This window comes from Scyliorhinus torazame, chromosome 8 (assembly GCF_047496885.1).
Source record: "Scyliorhinus torazame isolate Kashiwa2021f chromosome 8, sScyTor2.1, whole genome shotgun sequence".
Taxonomy (NCBI): Eukaryota; Metazoa; Chordata; class Chondrichthyes; order Carcharhiniformes; family Scyliorhinidae; genus Scyliorhinus; species Scyliorhinus torazame.
In genome coordinates, this window is record NC_092714.1 from 148,963,863 (window position 1) to 148,984,501 (window position 20,639).

Consider the following 20,639-nt stretch of genomic DNA (forward strand, 5'->3'; position numbering starts at 1 on the left):
GAGAGAGAGAGAACTTCACACGGTTGGTAAGTTAGTGAGAGAGAGAAACATCACACAGTTGGTAAGTTAGTGAGAGAGAGAGAACTTCACACGGTTGGTAAGTTAGTGAGAGAGAGAAACATCACACAGTTGGTAAGTTAGTGAGAGAGAGAGAACTTCACACGGTTGGTAAGTTAGTGAGAGAGAGAGAACTTCACACGGTTGGTAAGTTAGTGAGAGAGAGAGAACTTCACACGGTTGGTAAGTTAGTGAGAGAGAGAGAACTTCACACGGTTGGTAAGTTAGTGAGAGAGAGAGAACTTCACACGGTTGGTAAGTTAGTGAGAGAGAGAGAACTTCACACGGTTGGTAAGTTAGTGAGAGAGAGAGAACTTCACACGGTTGGTAAGTTAGTGAGAGAGAGAAACATCACACAGTTGGTGAGTTAGTGAGAGAGAGAAACATCACACAGTTGGTGCAGCGTGGCACGATTCACGCCGGTGACGGCGATTCTACGGACAGGCCCCGCGCTGAGAGAATCCCGCCCATAATCATTATTTGGCTCAGTGTCAAATGTGCTTATCAATGCTTATCTGAAGTTTCAATGACGGGTTTACCAGGTTAAAGGTGTTACACAGTTGCAAGTTGTTTTTATGTTGAGAAATTTATTTTACTGAAGAAGACATTGATTCATGCCCTGTTTCCTGGCTTCTTCTAATGCATGTGGAAATGGTGATTAGGGAGAGTCCTGTTCCCACTATTGCTGTGCCACAATTGTATATTTTACATCTCATGAGCGTAACATGTTTTCTTCGCTGTTTTAAAATGTCTGCTACATGCTTCTAGCTCAGGCTTCCAGCACTTTCTACAGGTTGTTTACTTTTTTTGTGTCCACAACCAGGCTGAACTAATCAAGCACCGTAAACATCACAGAAATACACAGTGCAGAAGATTCCCACCGGCCCATCAAGTCTGCACCAACGCATGAAAAACACCTGACCTACCTACCAAATCCCACTTCCCAGCACTTTGCCCATAGCCTTGAATATTATGATGTGCCAAGTGTTCACCCAGGTACTATTTAAAGGATGTGAGGTAACCCGCCTCCACGCACCCCCAAGCAGTGCATTCCAGACCATCACCACCTTCTGGGTAATAAGATTTTCCTCACATTCCTCCTAAATCTCCTGCCCCTCAAAGTGAACTTGTGTCCTCCTCGGGGAATCGCTGCTCTCCATTAACCCTGTCCATGCCCCTCATAATCTTGTAAACATCAATCATCAATCAGGTTGTCCCTCAGTCTTCTCTGCTCCAACGAAAAATACCCAAGCTGATCCAACCACTCTTCATCACTTCATAACTTCATAACTTAAATGTTCCAGCGAAGGCAACATCCTGATGAATCTCCTCTGCACCCCTTCCAATGCAATCACATCCTTCCGATATAATGGCGACCAGAACTTGTTATGATACCCTGGCAAGTGCACGGTTGATTCCAGCCCCACAGACCCCAGAGTTCCAACACAGGTGAATTAACCAATAATTTTGGTATTTTCCTGAGATCTTTAACCCTTGACTGCTCCAATGAGTTACTGGCACCAGATTTATAAGTAAAACATTAAAAATTGTTAATTTATAATAAAGAAAAAGATGACCATATACCGGTAAGAACAGAACAATCATAGAATCTAGAAATGACAGTGCAGAAGGAGGCCATTCGGCCCATCGAGTCTGCATCAGCCCTTGTAAAGAGCACCCTACTTAAGCCCACACCTCCACCCTATACCCGTAACCCAGTAACCCCACATAACCTTTTTTGGGCACTAAGGGCAATTTAGCATGGCCAATCCATCTAACCTGCACAGCTTTGGACAATGGTCTGCTAATCTAACTATTCCCCAAACCCCATCCTGCCCTCCACCCAGACACACACAAGACAAACATATGCAGCGGAATACTCCGACCCCCTGTCAGGTCGGAGAATCCCCGGGGGGGCGGCTGTCGTAGTCTCCGCCGCCGGTTTTTGGGCGGGGTTCATGCCACGCCGTTCGGGGGCCGTTGGCAGCGCCCCCCCCCCCCCCCCCACGACAATTCTCCGGGCACCGCTAGGCCGAGCGGCAGTCCATTTTTTGCCAGTCCCGCCAGCTTGGGTTAGGCATGGTCCCACATGGCGGGACCTGGCAGGTAAGTCAGCTGGGGCGGTCCTCAGGGGGGAGCAGGGGGATCCGACCCTGGGGGGGGGGGGGCCCCTCAAAGTGGCCGGGCCCAAGCTCCTTCCTACCGCGCCAGCCTCTGTAGGGCTCCGCCATGGCCAGCGCAGAGAAGGGAACCCCCCATGCATGCGCCAGAAGACGCCGGCCGGTCTGCGCGTGTGCGGAAACACGCCCACGGTTCCGCGCATGCGCGAGATCACACCGGCCCTTTGGTGCCGGTTGGAGCGACGCCAAACCCTCCGGCGTCCACCTAGCCCTCGGAAGTGCGGAGAATTCCGTACTTTCGGGGGCTGTTGGCGCTGGAGTGGTTGGCGCCGGTTCTCCCGCCGGCGTGGGGTCTTAGTCCCCGGAAAGGAGAATCCCGCCCATGATGGGGGTAGCGAAAGGATTAAAAATAACAGGGATTAAAAGGGCCTGAGATGGTTCTGTCCCGCTGAGATAGCAGTCTTTGTATCCAGCGACATTCCACGGATGCAAAGTGCTGCAATCATTGGTTGTTTGGGATCTTCTCATGTCTGACTTCAATTAGAACTGGCAGGCTGTAGAATTCTCTTTGAGGAGTCATTTCCACTTGACTGACCTCAGTCTTGCATTGATGGTTCCCCTCAGGTCTGTGCAATATTAGCCTGCGTCCACCAGATGGGCTATTAGCCTCACTGAGATGAAACTACAGTTCTCAGCATGAGGGTTTTAAGTGGGCTTTTATACATCCCCACTCCTTGTTCTGAACCCTCAAGAAGAATCCAGCAGTGGAGAGAGAATGTGGAGCACTGGCTTCACATTTCTTAATCAGGATAGAAATATCTTCTTGCCCACAGCTCCTCTCATTGATCACTTTCACACGCTAGGTGGAAGCATTTAAATCGGCAGGCCTTGCAAACAGACTTTCACACTTACACCAACCTGGCTCGAGACGTTTAAGGCAGAAGCTACTTCCCCAGGCTGGCTGGAAGCAGGCCAAAAGCTGATAGAGAGAAAGGGTTTTGCTGAATGCTGGTTTCCAAGTCTGCACAGACCTCAGACAAAATGGAGCTTGCCTGCTGTTTCAGAATCTTCCAGAAACTCTCTGACAAGCTCAACCAATCCCAAACGAGAACAGATATCCCAGAATTTCAGAGGCACCAATTGGCTGCTTTCCAAGTCCATCAAAATGACATTACAGGGCTATGCCACAGAGCATTCAAGGAGATACCTGGGCCAGTACATTAGACCAGGGGTGTTTTCAGTTTGATCAAAGTTTGCAGTTTCAAAGTTTAAAACCTGCAATGTTTCAGGGACAGGGATTAGAAAGAGAAATACAAACAGACAAGGATTTAGCCAATTCATTGCAAACTGCACACAGTACTCCAGCTGTGGCCTCACAAAAGTTCTATACAACTCCAACATGGCCTCCCTACTTTTGTAACCTATGCCTCGATTGATAGAGGCAATTGTCCCATGTGCCTTTTTCACAACCCTATTAACCTGCCTTTCAGCCTTCAGTGACCTATGGACAAACATGCCAAGGTTCCTTTGGTCCTTGGAAATTCCTAGTGTCATGCCATTCATTGACTACTTCCTTGTCAAATTACTAGTTCCCAAGTGTATCACCTCACACTTTTCAAGGAAAATCTGCAAATTTTCTGCCCATTTGTCCATCCTGTCTATATCTTCCTGTAACCCAAGACACTCAACCTCACTGTTAATCACCCGACCAGTCTTAATGTCATCCGCAAACTTACTGCCCCTATCCCCAACATAGTCATCTATGTTGTTTATATAAGTGAAGAATAATAGTGGACTCAGCACTGATATCTGTGGTATGCCACTGGACACTGGCTTCCAGTCACTAGAGCAGCCGTCTGTCATCATCCTCTGACTACTCCAACTAAACCAATTTTGAATCCATCTGATCAAAGTCCCATGTATAATTCTCCTTTATAAATCTCCCATGTGGGACCATCAAGAGCAAACATACTTACATAATAATACACAGAGCGATTGAATATGTGACAATCTTTCCCGGACACCCTCGCATTGAACGTAGCTTGGACTGGACACAGAGTCGGCACTTGCCCTCCATGGCACTACCACTCTACCATGTTATGCCATCCATTTTACTCTTTAAAATCTTATTACAAACAACTAATAACTAATAATAGCAACCTGTCTTTATATAGCACCTCAGAGTAATCAAATCTCCCAAGGCACTTCGCATGAACATTATGAAACAAGATTTGACACTTAAGGTGGTAGTGGGTCAAATGGTCAGAAACTTACCCTGGGAAAGAGAGCTCTCAGGAGCATCTTTAATGGGGAGAGTAAGGCGGAGAGATTTGGGGAGAGTATTCAAGAGCTTAGTGCTGAAGCAACTGAAGGTGGGGCAACCAATAGTGGAGCGATTAAAATTGGGGATGCTCAAGAGGCCAGAATTAGAGAAGCCTACATATCCCGGAGGGTTGTTGTGTCGGAGGAGATTACAGAGGTAGGGAGAGGATTGTGAGGCCCATACAGTGATTGTGAGGCCCATACAGCTGCTGGACTGAAACAGGTTCTCTCACTCTTTCCGCCTAACAAAGACCTGAGGCAAATTTGGATGAGGAGGTTTCTCTCCCACTTTTGAAAGATGTTTGAACAATAATATTCATTTTAAATTCCCTTTCAGCAACTTATTTCTTGAATGCAAATCAAGGATCCAGGGAATAGAATTGGGAATTGAGGGGTGGAGCTATGGGGGTGGGGTGGTGTTGGTTTAGAGGGTGGACAATCCCTCTTAGCCAGAGCAATTAGACTGGATGGATGGAGCAAAAATGAAATGTGACGATGATACAACTTTACAAGCTGTGCTTGTTGAAATGTGTTTTCAAATCTTATGCTTGAGATACTAGGCGTATGCGTTATGATGGTGGGAATGGAGGAGACACGAAGATATATGATGTGATGAATATAAGAATTTCAGATACATAGTGTTATGCATATCTGGTGCAATAATGATTAAAAGCCTGGGTTAGTGTGTGTATGCGTCTACTGCAGTGATGTTGTAGCAGATTCTGGGTTAAAAGACAGGCAGACACTGTGGCTATAGAAAGGAGAATTAAAGCAACATAAGAGGAAGATCATCACTCATTCCAATCATGTATAGAATTTATCTAAATAGGTCTAATGGAATTTTGTTGATGGAAAGTAGGTTCCTTGGGGTTTACGTCATTTAGGGGTTATGGTTAGCCTTAGTAAGATGGTCATAACCCAGTCAATGGGATCGAGATAATGTAGTTCATGGAGGAGCAAGGGCTGAAGCAGTCAGGTGTTGAGTTTCAGTTTTAGATTTTGCGGTAAACAGAAGAGGGGCTGTTTGCCAAATACAGGGAAAAAACAGTAGTTTGTCACAGGCAAGAATCTGCAGACTGTTTCCTGAAGGATCTCTGTCTCTCTCAAAGCCGTTTCTCCAAGACATCTATACAGAAAGTATTCCTGGGTTGGCTTACTGTATTTAAAAGTAGATTTTGACCTGAGATGGGTTTTGCTTAATTGAATATTTTAAAAAAGATAGCTGTTAGGAGTTAAAGTGTTTCATTTTTTTGTTAAGCATTGTTTAACTGATAATTGTAAACTATTTTCTCTATGATGTTAAAATTAGTTTAATACTGTGTTAATAATAACGTTTGTTTTAATATACCATATCCCTATTTGTGTGTGAAATCACTCCGGGAACAAAGTGTCCTTTCTTAAAGTCTTACAAATTAAATTAAATATTGAGGTTTTTGTCTGGTTTCCTAGCAAATGTTGGAGTTCAGTCAGGGCCCATAATAATGGTGAAAGGCTGATCTTCAAAACTAGCCGAATGTATGTAATGGAACCTACGAGGGGACAAGCGGTCCTAGATCTGGTCCTGTGTAATGAGACAGGATTGATTCAGGATCTCATAGTTAGGGATCCTCTCGGAAGGAGCGATCACAATATGGTGGAATTTAAAATACAGATTGAGGGTGAGAAGGTAAAATCAAGCACTAGTGTTTTGTGCTTAAACAAAGGAGATTACAATGGGATGAGAGAAGAACTAGCTAAGGTAGACTGGGAGCAAAGACTTTATGGTGAAACAGTTGAGGAACAGTGGAGAACCTTCCAAGTGATTTTTCACAGTGCCCAGCAAAGGTTTATACCAACAAAAAGGAAGGACGGTAAAAGAGGGAAAATCGACCGTGGATATCGAAGGAAATAAGGGAGAGTATCAAATTGAAGGAAAAAACATACAAAGTAGCAAAGATCAGTGGGAGACTAGAGGACTGGGAAATCTTTAGGGGGCACCAGAAAGCTACTAAAAAAGCTATAAAGAAGAGTAAGATAGATTATGAGAGTAAACTTGCTCAGAATATAAAAACAGATAGTAAAAGTTTCTACAAATACATAAAACAAAAAAGAGTGGCTAAGGTAAATATTGGTCCTTTAGAGGATGAGAAGGGAGATTTAATAATGGGCGATGAGGAAATGGCTGAGGAACTGAACAGGTTTTTTGGGTCGGTCTTCACAGTGGAAGACACAAATAACATGCCAGTGACTGATGGAAATGAGGCTATGACAGGTGAGGACCTTGAGAGGATTGATATCACCAAGGAGGTAGTGATGGGCAAGTTAATGGGGCTAAAGGTAGACAAGTCTCCTGGACCGGATGGAATGCATCCCAGAGTGCTAAAAGAGATGGCTAGGGAAATTGCAAATGCACTAGTGATAATTTACCAAAATTCACTAGACTCTGGGGTGGTCCCGGCGGATTGGAAATTAGCAAACGTGACACCACTGTTTAAAAAAGGAGGTAGGCAGAAAGCGGGTAATTATAGGCCAGTGAGCCTAACTTCGGTAGTAGGGAAGATGCTGGAATCTATCATCAAGGAAGAAATAGCGAGGCATCTGGATGGAAATTGTCCCATTGGACAGACGCAGCATGGGTTCATAAAGGGCAGGTCGTGCCTAACTAATTTAGTGGAATTTTTTGAGGACATTAACAGTGCGGTAGATAACGGGGAGCCAATGGATGTGGTATATCTGGATTTCCAGAAAGCCTTTGACAAGGTGCCACACAAAAGGTTGTTGCATAAGATAAAGATGCATGGCATTAAGGGGAAAGTAGTAGCATGGATAGGGGATTGGTTAATTAATAGAAAGCAAAGCGTGGGGATTAATGGGTGTTTCTCTGGTTGGCAATCAGTAGCTAGTGGTGTCCCTCAGGGATCAGTGTTGGGCCCACAACTGTTCACAATTTACATAGATGATTTGGAGTTGGGGACCAAGGGCAATGTGTCCAAGTTTGCAGACGACACTAAGATAAGTGGTAAAGCAAAAAGTGCAGAGGATACTGGAAGCCTGCAGAGGGATTTGGATAGGCTAAGTGAATGGGCTAGGGTCTGGCAGATGGAATACAATGTTGACAAATGTGAGGTTATCCATTTTGGTAGGAATAACAGCAAAAGGGATTATTATTTAAATGATAAAATATTAAAACATGCTGCTCTGCAGAGAGACCTGGGTGCGCTAGTGCATGAGTCGCAGAAAGTTGGTTTTCAGGTGCAACAGGTGATTAAGAAGGCAAATGGAATTTTGTCCTTCATTGCTAGAGGGATGGATTTTAAGACTAGGGAGGTTCTGCTGCAATTGTATAAGGTGTTAGTGAGGCCACACCTGGAGTATTGTGTTCAGTTTTGGTCTCCTTACTTGAGAAAGGACGTACTGGCACTGGAGGGTGTGCAGAGGAGATTCACTAGGTTAATCCCAGAGCTGAAGGGGTTGGATTACGAGGAGAGGTTGAGTAGACTGGGACTGTACTCGTTGGAATTTAGAAGGATAAGGGGGGATCTTATAGAAACATATAAGATTATGAAGGGAATAGATAGGATAGATGAGGGCAGGTTGTTTCCACTGATGGGTGAAAGCAGAACTAGGGGGCATAGCCTCAAAATAAGGGGAAGTAGATTTAGGACTGAGTTTAGGAGGAACTTCTTCACCCAAAGGGTTGTGAATCTATGGAATTCCTTGCCCAGTGAAGCAGTAGAGGCTCCTTCATTAAATGTTTTTAAGATAAAGATGGATAGTTTTTTGAAGAATAAAGGGATTAAGGGTTATGGTATTCGGGCCGGAAAGTGGAGCTGAGTCCACAAAAGATCAGCCATGATCTCATTGAATGGTGGAGCAGGCTCGAGGGGCCAGATGGCCTACTCCTGTTCCTACTTCTTATGTTCTTATGTACTGAGCCCAGGCAGTGAGCTAAACCTGAAAAGTGAATGGGTCAGTGATGGGCAAAAACATTCCTGTTTCTTTCTCCAGTCTCTCTCTCAGCTTATTGGGTAACTTCAGCAACCTTACACTCTCAGCTTACAAGCTCTTTAAACATGACCGACTGCTGAGAGTGTAAGGTTGCTGAAGTTAACCAATAAGCCGAGAGAGAGTTTGGAGAAAGAAACAGGAATGTTTTTGCCACCCGCGCATATTTACTGACAAAAATACCCTCTTAAACAATAAACCTTGTTTTGGTAAATACAGACTCTTCATCGGCCCGAGCCCGGAACAGAATTCCATCTCTCAAGGGAGCCCTGCGAGGCTGTCTATCAGCCATATGACAAGAAAAATGTGAAGCTGGAGTTCAGCATGGAGATGGTGCGGACACATCAAGACTCTGAGGGCCGGGAGAGGCCAGCCATGTCTGACAGCAATGTCACAACACTGCCAGAAGAAATCGGGGACAGGGAATATGCTGGCCCAGGAACTTTCACCAAGCCCCTGAACTGCCATGCCACTGCCAATGCTGGAGTGGAAAATGGAGGGACCGCATGTGGCGGCACGAGGGCATGCGGATTGTTGGTGGCACTGAATCAGATTTCAGTCTCCGTTCTGCGAGGGCGAGGCCCCAAATGTCCCTCCGGAACAGTATGCGCTGTGTGTAAAAAGAAGGATTGTGATGTACACACCATTAATGTGAGGTCAGAGGCCAAATCGGAGCTGTATTATTTGGAAGGTTAGTGATTTCTTCACAATTAACATCTTATATAATCCATTGATTTTAGGGTTGCTAACCTTTAACAACACTACCTGATGAAATCCACATCCATCAGCTGCGAGACTAGATGTACCATTGTGTCTTGTGTTCTGATAATACTGTGTGACTGATGGAAAATTGATTGCAGACTTTAATAGTTAATATTAATAATTCACAACAGTGAGAAATTGCACTTTCTGATTTAAAACCCATTGCAGAATCCAAGACTGGAAAAGTCCAATTTTATTTATTCTTTCATGGGATATGGACGTTGCTCGCAAGACCAGCATTTGTCACCCATCCCTAACTACCGATTTACCTTACCCGACTTACCTGGTTTAGCTCAGTTGGCCGGAAAGCTTGTTCATGATACAGAGCGAGGCCAACAGTGCAGGTTCAATCCCCGCACTGGCTGAGGTTATTCCTGAAGCCCCTGCCTTCTCAGCTTTGCCTCCCGCCTTAGGTTTGGTGATCCTCAGGTGAAATCACCACCAGTCAGCTCTCCCCCTCAAAGGGGAAAGCAGCCAATGGTCATCTGGGACTGTGGTGACTTGACTTAACTGCCCTCTGAAATGGTCCAGAAAGCCACTCAGTTCAAGATAAAGTAGAGTCAACCACATTGCTGTGGGTCTGGAGTCACATTGTAGTCAGACCAGGTAAAGATAGCGGAATTGTTACAGCGCAGAATTCAGCACCATTCGGCCCATTGTGTCTGCACCAGCTCTCTAAAAGAACAATTCATCAATGCCGTTCTTCCCACCTTCTCCCCATTCCTCCTTTCTAGATATCAGTCTAGTTCCCTTTTGAATGCTTCAATTGAACCTGCCACCTGCACACTCTCAGTCAGCGAATTCCAGAGCTTAACTCCTTGCTGTGCCAAAAATGTATTTCCTCAATCACTTTCACTTCTTCGTTTGCCAATCACTTTAAATTGTTCCTTTTTGTTCTCAATCCTTTCACAAGTGGGAACCGTTTCTCCCAATTCACTCTGTCCATACAGGGATGTAAGATTTTCTTATAAGGGCTGCAAGACCCTGTTTGCTGAAGGACATTAGTGAAGCAGGTGGGTTTTTACGACAATCGATGATAGTTTCATTACTGAGGCTAGCTTGATATTACCGATTTTATTCATTGAATTTTAAATTCTAGCAGTTGCAGGGGTGGGATTTGAACCCATTGTTGCTGCCCTCTGCTGGCATCAACGGACGAAACAATCTAATCAGTCCTCAATACAAGCCTTTGCTTCTATACAGCTTTTGATTGAACTCAGTTAGCTTATTTAAACAGTTACATAAGTTTCAAGACTCAGCTTGAACTAAATATACTACCCAATTGAGAGAGGTTGGCCAGGCTCGTTCTGGAGTGTATGCGCTGTGGGTTCCAGACGCAGGGTCTTTTCTTGCAAATGTTGATCCCAGGGGTATCGCTGCTGAATCTCGGAAGTTCCTGCTATTTTATAATGTTTTAGTTCTTAGTTTACAATTCATTCATATAAATAATCCTGTAGCACACAGGCCTCATTCGCCCTCAAGAGAACCTTGCTTTCGCTGTTCCAAAACAAAGTGTTATCAGCAAAATGCCCAGTTGAAAGCTGTCGTTCTGACCATTCCCACAAAATTCATTCTGCAGAGAGCTACAGTTTTCTCTGTTAGCCTCTTTAATGTTAGCCATTGTCCTCTTTTACCAGCATGCCTCATGGCACAATGTCAGCCATCTTTCCTACTCATTGGCCAGGCCACTGAATTGCTAGTCTAATGACAATACAGCTCAGCCATCCCTTCTCCACATCACTCATCATTCCATTACCTCAATTAGAATTCAGAGTTCACCACCTCGACCATTCAATTGATTTTCTCACTGAATGTGAGTTACTTGTCAATATCACAGGGAGTCCTGACTGAGTGGAAAACATTCAGGAAGGCTGCAACTAGCAACTGAAACTTTGAGAAAGATGCACACCAAGAAATCCAATGGGGAATTAAGAAGAAACCTCTTTACTCATTGAGAATGTGGAACTCGCTCCCACTGGGAATGGTTGAGGTGAATAGTACAGATGCATTTAAGGGGTAGCTAGACAAACATGTGAGGGAGAAGCGAATACAGGGTTATGATGATAGATTTAGGTAAGGAAAGATGGGAGTGCAGCATAAACGGCAACATGGACTCGATGGGCCAAATGGTCCGTTTCTGCACTGTACGTCGTATGTAGCATTTTAGATAAGCGATAGAAAGATTGCCCATACAAAATTTGAAACTGGATGTCTAGAAATCAATGTGGAAAGTTATAAACTCGAAAATGGGGAAGTGTGGGAAAGATCAAGGACACTGCCAGTATATTTGGGAATGGGTTCAAGAACTAGCAAGTGATGTTGTTTAGTCAAATAGCAGTTCAAAGATGTGCAGGTGGATTGACCATTCTAAATTGCCCCCTGGTGTCCAAGAATTAGGTGGAGTTACGGGAATAGGGCAGGTGATTGGGCCTTGGTAGGATGCTCTCTCAGAGAGTCGGTGCAGACTCAGTGGGCCAATTGGCCTCCTTCTATACTATAGGGATTCTATTCTGTTCTGTTCTATTCTGTTCTATTCTATTGACAAGGCCATGATCCCGGTAAATGGCAAATGAAGGCAATGTGGAGGTGAGTGTGAAAGCAGAAGTTGTAGGGGGGATTTGATGAGGGAATGATGATATCCAAAATATACTTTTATGTGGTTTTCAGAGAGGGAGTTGTGACTGAACATAGTCAGAACCAGCATCAACTGCAATATGCAACCAGTTTGCACAAGCCTGTTCCCAAATCGGTGGCATTTAATGACGCCTGCTGAAATGGGATTCATGACGGAAGAGGCCATAGACACATCCATTTCCACTGTGGGATGGCAAGGGGGCTGAGCGAGAGGGCACACAGGTTCTCATACTGCATTTGGACATGGACTATTTCAATATCTGAGGCAGCATTTGACCGAGTATGGCATCAAGGAGCTCTAGCTAAACTGGAGTCAATGGGAGTCAGGGGAAGCTCTCCGTTGGTTGAAGTCATACCTGGCAAAATGGAAGATGGTTGTGGTGGTTGGAGGTCAATCATCTCAGCTCCAAGACATCACTACAGGAGTTCCTTAGGGGAGTGTCCTAGGCCCAACTATTTTCAGCTGCTTCATCAATGACCTCCCTTCCATCATAAGGTCAGAAGTGGGGATGTTTAAGGATGACTACACAATGTTCAGCACCATTTGCAACTCCTCAGATAATGAAGCAGTCCATGTCCAAATGCAAAAAGACCTGGACAATATTCAGGCATGGGCTGACAAGTGGCAAGTTACATTCGTGCCACACAAGTACCAGGCAATGATCATCTCCTACAAGAGAGCATCTAACCACAGCCCCTTGATATTCAATGGTATTACCATCGCTGAATCCCGCACAATCAACATCCTGGCGATTACCATTGATCAGAAACTAAGCTGGACTAGCCATATTAATACTGTGGCTATCAGGGCAGGTCAAAGGCTAGGAATCCTACGGCGTAGTAACTCACCTCCTGACCCCCTAAAGCCTGTCCACCATCTACAAGGCTGAAGTCAAGAGTGTAATGGAATACTCCCCACTTGCCTGGATGAGTGCAGCCCCAACACACAAGAAGCTCAACACCATCCAGGACAAGCAGCCTGCTTGATTGCTACCCCTTCCACAAACATTCAAATCCTCCACCGACACACATTGGCAGCAGTGTGTACCATCTACAAGATGCATTGCAGTAACTCACCAAGATTCCTTAGACAGCACCTTTCAAATCCACGTGCACTACCAAATAGAAGGACATGAGCAGCAAATTTCTGGGAACTCCACCACTTGGAGGTTCCCTCCAAGTCACTCACCACCTTGGAAATATATCCTTCACTGTCGCTGGAGCAACATCCTGGAACTCCCTCCATAACAGCACAGTGGGTGTACCCACATCTCAAGGACTGCAGCAGTTCAAAAAGGCAACTCACCACCACCTTCTGAAGGACAACTAGGAATGGGCAATAAATGCTGTCCAACCCGCGACGCCACATCCCGTAAATGAATTTTTAAAATTTACAGCAACAGAGTTTGAAGATTAGTTGAAGGGGATTGGTATCCGCCATATTAAACCTGTTCTGTGTCACCCAGCAACCAACAGGCAAACCAGCAGCCAAACACTTTGTGTAATCGTTCAAACACACAGTAAAGGCATCAAGAGATCCATTTTCAGATGTGTCAACAACTTTATAATGTCATTTAGAAATTTTGCACATTCCACAACACAAAGCTCACCGACAATGCTACTATTCAAGAGAAAATTGAGAACTCTATTCGACCCCCTGACACCATCTACACATTTGCAAATTGTCAGGCGACAGCATTAAACACAAATGGTTAGAAGAGAGCAAAACTCAGAGTAGAGTCTTTAACCGTGGCGAACGTGTTCTATCTAAAAATTATACCACATGTGAAAAAGGGTCTCCAGCCATCATTCTGGCCAATACAGGTTCAATATCTTACACAGTTCAAACAGACGATGGACAACTTTGCCATCGGCACACTGACCAGTTATTAGCTTTGCCAAGTGAATGTACAGAGACTTCACCGGAAATATTCACATTGGAGTGTCTGGATAGAACTGAGATATGACCGAACTGAGATTTACTACTGCAGAAATTACTGAATCTGTCTCTACAGAATTGTCAGTACCAACAGAGACAGATACTGAGTTAGTTTCTCAAGAAGTACCACCAACAAACGAACAGGAAGACATTTCCATGATCTCAAATAGCCAAATTCCTGAACGTTGGATATTATCCAAACGAGACAGACATCCTCCAAAGAGACTGTCTTACTGACATATATATGTATAAAATAATTTTTTTTGAAAAGTTTCCAATTAAGGGAGCAATTTATTGTGGCCAATCCACCTAGCCTGCACATCTTTGGGTTGTGGGGGTGAAACAGAGGGTGAATGTGCAAATTACACACAAACAGTGACCCAATGCCGGGATCGAACCTACGTCCTCGGCGCCGTAAGGCAGCAGTGCTAACCACTGTGCCACCGTGCCGCCCTCATGTATAAATAACACCATGATGTCATGTAATGAATATTGTGTTGGATCTGTCGTTTAAATATTTAAAACAAAAGTTGTTGGCACTGAAGAAGTAAGGGGGGGAGGATGTTACATGTTTAAGTAACACTATTGGCTGATGAAAGGCCTTGTGATACCCAGTGACGTTAGCTGAGCATTTCGCAGTCTTTTGCGGAGTTCACGTCTTACCCTGTAGATGCAACATTGCTTATTAAACCCTGCACTATGTTTTTACAAACTTAAAGCGTGGCACCTCTACTTCTTTTTCTCTTTGCGTCTCACAATAAATATATAGCAAAAGGTGATGGCGGCAGACGGTTCTGCTGTAGTGGTAATGTCACTAGTCTAGTAATCCAGTGGCCCAACCTAATGTCCTGTGGATATGGGTTCAAATGTCCCACGGTAGCTGGTGGAATAGATCTGCGACATCAAACTAGTCTCATGAAAATATCATCGACTGTTGTAAAAACCCACCTGGTTCATTCTTGTCCTTTCGAGAAGGAAACCTGCCATCCTTACCCGGTCTGGCCTACATGTGATTCCAGACCCACAGCAATGTGGTTGATTCCTAATTCTCCTCTGCAATGACCGAGAGACCGCTCAGTGGAATGGCAATAAGGGATGGGTCACAAATGCTGGCCTTGCCAGAATAAATGCCATCACTGCTGCTTTGAGATGACTACTAGAGGAAATCATTAAAGGATAGAAAGAGCAAATTATGTTTACCCTGTTCATTTCCCAGCCTCCAAAAATCACCATTACCATTCGGAGACAAAGAATAACCATTGATTGGACTAATTAAACATGCAGTGTCATAAAGAACAACAAGTTTTTACTGCAATATGGTGGCTCCTAAATGTGAACCCAAATCTTTAGTTACTTGGACATAAAATATCCTGGACCTCTTATTAACAATGATTAACTTGCTTCTTTCTACAGAAGGGGTGTCTCCCAATGGTTGCTGTGGGATGATAATGAAAGTAATGAACAGTGATTGTCCATTCTTAATTCACAATGAGCGTGATCAATATCTACGACCTGGCAACAGATACCAAAGGATTGTTCTCAGTCATCAGGATCCAGAGTCTGGTTAGTCAGAGTGGTTGAATGATCCTTCCTTCTCGCTGAATGTAGCTCTGGACTTTTATTAGATTTGATTTATTCCCTTGCCTCCATGCCATATTACTCCTCAAGCCCCCTCACCCCCCCTAACCCTCCCAGGTGTGATCAAGAGAGAGAGGAGGAGGTCTCCTCTCAGTGTGTGGCCTCACTCTTTTGCCTTTCAGCAGGTTCCTGAGAGGGACATGAATTATTATTATGTGACCAATACTATCTTCAGCATATCCTCCTTCACCACTCGATGGCGCAGTGTACCAGGAGGCAATGTAGGCACAGAATCGACATGTTCCTCAGGCTTACGGAATTTATGCACACTCAGTATCAGCATGTCCTAGGCTGCCGACCAGCCCACCCTCAAACTCTCTGAAGTGTTATGGGTATAGGAGAGGTAAGGCAGCCCACTTGCTCTTGGATCAATTGAAGTGCCAAATTAATAGCCTCTTAAGAGCCTCGCGACCTCCACCAGTAGTTTTCCTGTGGTGGGGGGAGCCATGTGGGTCAAGGGTCGTGGGGAGATCCTTCTTCGCAGGCACCCTGGCCTAGCAGAAGCACCAGTCCTGAACATTTACACTCTTCATGTCTTTCCCCGACTTCTTGAACCCCCCCCCCCTTCAACAGGGCCAGATGCACAGGCCCCACGAGATACCCGACTCCTGACTTATGTGGGCTCCTCAGTGTGGTGAGACGGCCTATAGCCCCAGCCAGCTGCCAGCCACCCGCTGTATGGTCGGGGTGGGCAGGAACCGGGAGAGAAGCCCCTCTCTTCAATTTTACATTCCCATGTCTTCACCCACCCCCTCACCCCACCCCCCCATCTAAGAATGCACTGGTGGAGGAGCATGAAATTCTGACCCTGGTTTGAAGGGCTTATCTTATGAAGAAAGGTTGAACAGATTGGGTCTATACCCATTGCAATTTAGAAAAATGAGAGGTGATGTTATTGAACCATTTAAGATTCTGAGGGGATTTGAGAGGGTAGATACAGAGAGGATGTTTCCCCTTGTGGGAGAGACGAGAACCAGTTTGACACCAAGGGATCTAATGTTAAAGGTGGAGATGAATATTTTCTCTCAGAGGGTGTTTGATCTGTGGAATTCTCATCCCCGGAAAGAACAGAGGCTGAATTTTACTTTACCTTGGGGTGGGCAAGGCCTCAGACAGGAAGCCACCCCAATTGAGACCATTTATTGGCCCGTTAATGGTCACTTAACATAGAACATACAGTGCAGCAGGTGGCCATTCGGCCCATCGAGTCTGTACCGACCCACTTAAACCCTCACTTCCACCCTATTCCCCCTAACCCAATATCCTTCCTAACATTTTTGACACTAAGGGCAATTTATCATGGCCAAACCACCTAACCTGCACATCTTTGGACTGTGGGAGGAAACCGGAGCACCCGGAGGAAACCCACGCACACACGGGGAGAACGTGCAGACTCCGCACAGACAGTGACCCAGCGGGGAATCGAACCTAGGACCCTGGCGCTGTGAAACCACAGTGCTAACCACTATGCTGCTGTGCTGCCCATTAAGGGCCTTTTCCTGCCCCGCCTCAATTAATAACAAAGTCTGGCTTGGAGGAAGGCCGAGAAAGATCTTGGGTGGGGAGGGCTGGGGCATTGAGCTTATTTAAGGTTGGGTGAGACAGATATTTGATTGACAAGGACGTGAATGGTTTTGGGGGGGGGTGCAGACAGAAAAGTGGACCACAACCGGATCAGCCATGACCCTATTGAATCATGAAGCAAGCTCAAGGGGCAAAATTGGTCTACTCCTGAACCTAAGTTCCTATGTTCCTATGTAATGTCCTGCCATTAATAATAATATTATAATAATCTTTATCGTCACAAGTCGGCTTACATTAACACTGCAATGAAGTTATTGTGAAAATAAGAACAGAAGAGGGATTTTACAGCTGAACTGGATCAGTTGATCAAATCAGGAATTGAAAGATTAATTGTGACCACTTGTATTTCCTCCACAGCCCAGGTGACGATCTTTTATTACAAATCCAACAAGATTCTAAAACCATATTGTGGGATGCCTGTGGTGCTCAATTTTTCCAAAACAAACTATTTCCTTGTGTGTCACAGTGAAGCAAGCAATGTCCTGCTCAGGATAGAGGTAAGTGAGCAATCAGTGTCGGCCTGTCTATTTGTCACTGGATGTCTGGCACTTGGAGAATCCCATCACCATATTTAATAGTCTCCCAAACTCTGAACACACCATACTGATGGGCGAGAAACGCCCATTTAAACCTACCCCACACTCATGACAGTCAGACAACTGCGACCAGATACTTCCTCCCTGCAACCTCCCCCCCCCCACCCGGACCACAACAAACCAACAATTCCACACTTCCCGAGTTTGAGGCTCCGATGTTAATGCATCCAACATGGAGTGCCTAATGGGTCATTCTGGAGTATAAACAGAGTTAACATTTCAGGTCAGTACACGTTCTGACATATGGTGCGACAAATTTTAAGAATGTACACTCATGTATTCCACCCTATCAGAGACCTGCCCGTTTGTTCCTCCCTCCCCTCTGCCCCTTTCCCTAACTCTATATCCAAGTTCGACTCCCCGACAAGTAGAGGCATCGGCTGGGATTTTGTGGTCCCACCCACCACGGGATTGGAAATTCCTGCCGAACCTCGAAGGACCTTTGGCTGGTCCGTCAGATTTTCCTTCCTGCCTGTGACGACTCCTGCCGCAGACGGAAATGGAACATCTTGACGATCCTCTCTACATCTACTCCACCAGATCCGTCCATAATTTTAAAGACCTCTGTCAGGCCACCTCTCAGCTTTTCCTTTGCAGGAGCTTATTTCTTGATAGTTCTGACCCTTGGTCTGGTATTGTCTTTGTAAATCTATTTGTGTTCCTTCTCTTCTGCTCGGTATCCTTTTTGAATGACAAAGTCTGGAACTGCATTCAGCACTCTAAGTGGTGTCTAACCAAGGTTTTTCTATAAGCTTGACATAATTGTGGCCCAGATTTTCGTGGGGCCTGTTGAAGACCTGACCTACACATTTTTGTGCCTTCCGAAATGCACACCTTGCCCAGGCTTTTTGTCTTTTCACAGAAGTGTCGGGTTCAAAGTGAATTTTGTGAGCCGTGAGCTAATTAGAAGGCCCACCTTGGCCCTCCAACACAGCAGGCCAGTTCTCAACATCATTTAAAGGCACCCAATACTTAATGCCTTACACCCCCACCCAACCCACTCATGTCTCCTCATATTACCTATCACCCCCCCCCCCCCCCCACCCAATGCTACAATACCACTTCTATGTCCCCTATGTATCCTCCATAGCCATTCACCTAGCATACACAACGTACAGTCCTCAGGAGCAACGTAATAGCAATGGAACTTATTTTAAAATCATTGAAAAAGAATGAAACTCCAATAATCTAACAATACCCTGAATTCAAAGACAACATAATTGGTACTGGGGGGCGGTGGAAATACTACACCAGTGCAAAGAAAAAATAATCCTTTGAGTGCCCATTAGGTTTATAAGCAATCAAGGAACCACATTAAGAGTATATTCTGTTATTAAAGCCTACTAAATGTTTTAATTGGTCTTGGATGAAGGGGCCACCTGCTGAGCAGAAGCAATTCCAATTTTTGAAACTGAGCCAAGTATTCAAAATGGCCACAGCTGTCATAACCAAAGGTTTTGGTTATGATAGCACAATTGCTTCACAGCTCCAGGGTCCCAGGTTCGATTCCAGCTTGGGTCACTGTCTGTGCGGAGTCTGCACATCCTCCCCGTGTGTGCGTGGGTTTCCTCCGGGTGCTCCGGTTTCCTCCCACATGAGTATAGGGTGGAAGTGTTGACCTTGGGTAGGGTGCTCTTTCCAAGAGCCAGTGCAGACTCGATGGGCCAAATGGCCTCCTTCTGCACTGTAAATTCTATGATAATTCTATGATTACCTGAAACTGACAGAACAGAATGGTGTCCCATTTCCATTTCAAAGCAAAATATCTATCAATCACGAGAGGGGAGCAGGTGTAGATTTTTTTCAGCTTTCAAAAAAAAAGTAATTTTAACTGCCAGAGCTGTCAGTCAACAAATCACAACACAAAACATAACATCAAAGGCTGACAGGATATTTCTTTTTACATTGTTAACTGCACTATGCAACTTTTGACAATTGGAAAAGTATTGTGATACATGACAATTACAGATGCTGGTCAATATAAGGGTCATCTTACCTCTGCAGGACCAATCTTAAGGATGAATCATTACATTAAAGACACATCTACATTAAAATACATAATCTAAAAGTGACATTTGAAGATGTGAAACATTTTACACTTGGCTTTCACAATATTCCCAACTCCTCAGCAGTGAGCTGTCTGAGCAGGTGCATTATTTCTAGGGACTTGCAAAACCTACACGAGAAAACAAAAATGGTGTGTGAGGGGAAATACAACTTGTCCAAGGTTCTCACAGTGATTGAGGGGGGGGGGGGGGGGTGGGTGGTGAATGTGGACCTCAGAAGAGGTTTAAATTGTGCCTTTGTCCCCCAAAGCCTTATGAACAGTTAAAAGGCCACACAAAAGCGGCGTGGGCTCGGGAAAGCAGGTGAAAATTTCTTTTCCAGCCAAAAAAATAACTTCAACATTTCACGAACCAACCCATTTGGAGATGAAAATTCAACCCCAGTATCTCTACTTTTCAATTCAATTGCTCCAAAAATGAACCCAAGTGCTTTGTTTGTTTTCCTTATGGATATGTTGACCTGTGTGATTTTTGTACTTTGTACATGTTGTTTCCCTAGATTCCTTTACTCTGCGACATCGTTTTAGTGATATATTTGGGGGCTGGGAGGGGCGCAGTAGCCGAGTTAATAGGGGTAAACTGTGTGAGAAATGGTTGCACAGAAAAGGTTTGTATTCAGTTGACGATTGAGGGGCAATCAACTTTAACAGGATTAGAGGCAGCACGGTGGCGCAGTGGTTCGCACTGCTGTCTCACGGTGTTGAGGCCCTAGGTTCGATCCCGGCTCTGGGTCACTGTCCGTGGAGTTAACACATTCTCTCCGTGTTTGTGTGGGTTTCGCCATGCTACAATGAATTTGGTACTCTAAATTTATTTTAAAAAACGTTAATAGGATTAAAGAATTTGATGTAGTATATGAAGAGAAACTGGCTCCTCTGGTGGGAAACTCTTTAATAAAGAGAGGGGCTGGGACAGTTGGTAGGGGTTATGTTACGAT

At 44.9% G+C, this 20,639-nt stretch overlaps 1 protein-coding gene across 1 annotated transcript in view; it reads left to right on the forward strand.

Annotated features, from left to right (window-relative positions):
* The window catches only part of LOC140428785 (uncharacterized), a 57,292-nt gene that overhangs the window by 25,656 nt on the left and 10,997 nt on the right, over positions 1-20,639 (forward strand). Inside the window, exons 3-5 of the mRNA XM_072515474.1 lie at positions 8,703-9,174; positions 15,232-15,381; positions 17,398-17,537. Of these exons, the coding sequence (XP_072371575.1) occupies positions 8,703-9,174; positions 15,232-15,381; positions 17,398-17,537 (762 nt within the window). The remainder of the gene's footprint in view (positions 1-8,702; positions 9,175-15,231; positions 15,382-17,397; positions 17,538-20,639) is intronic.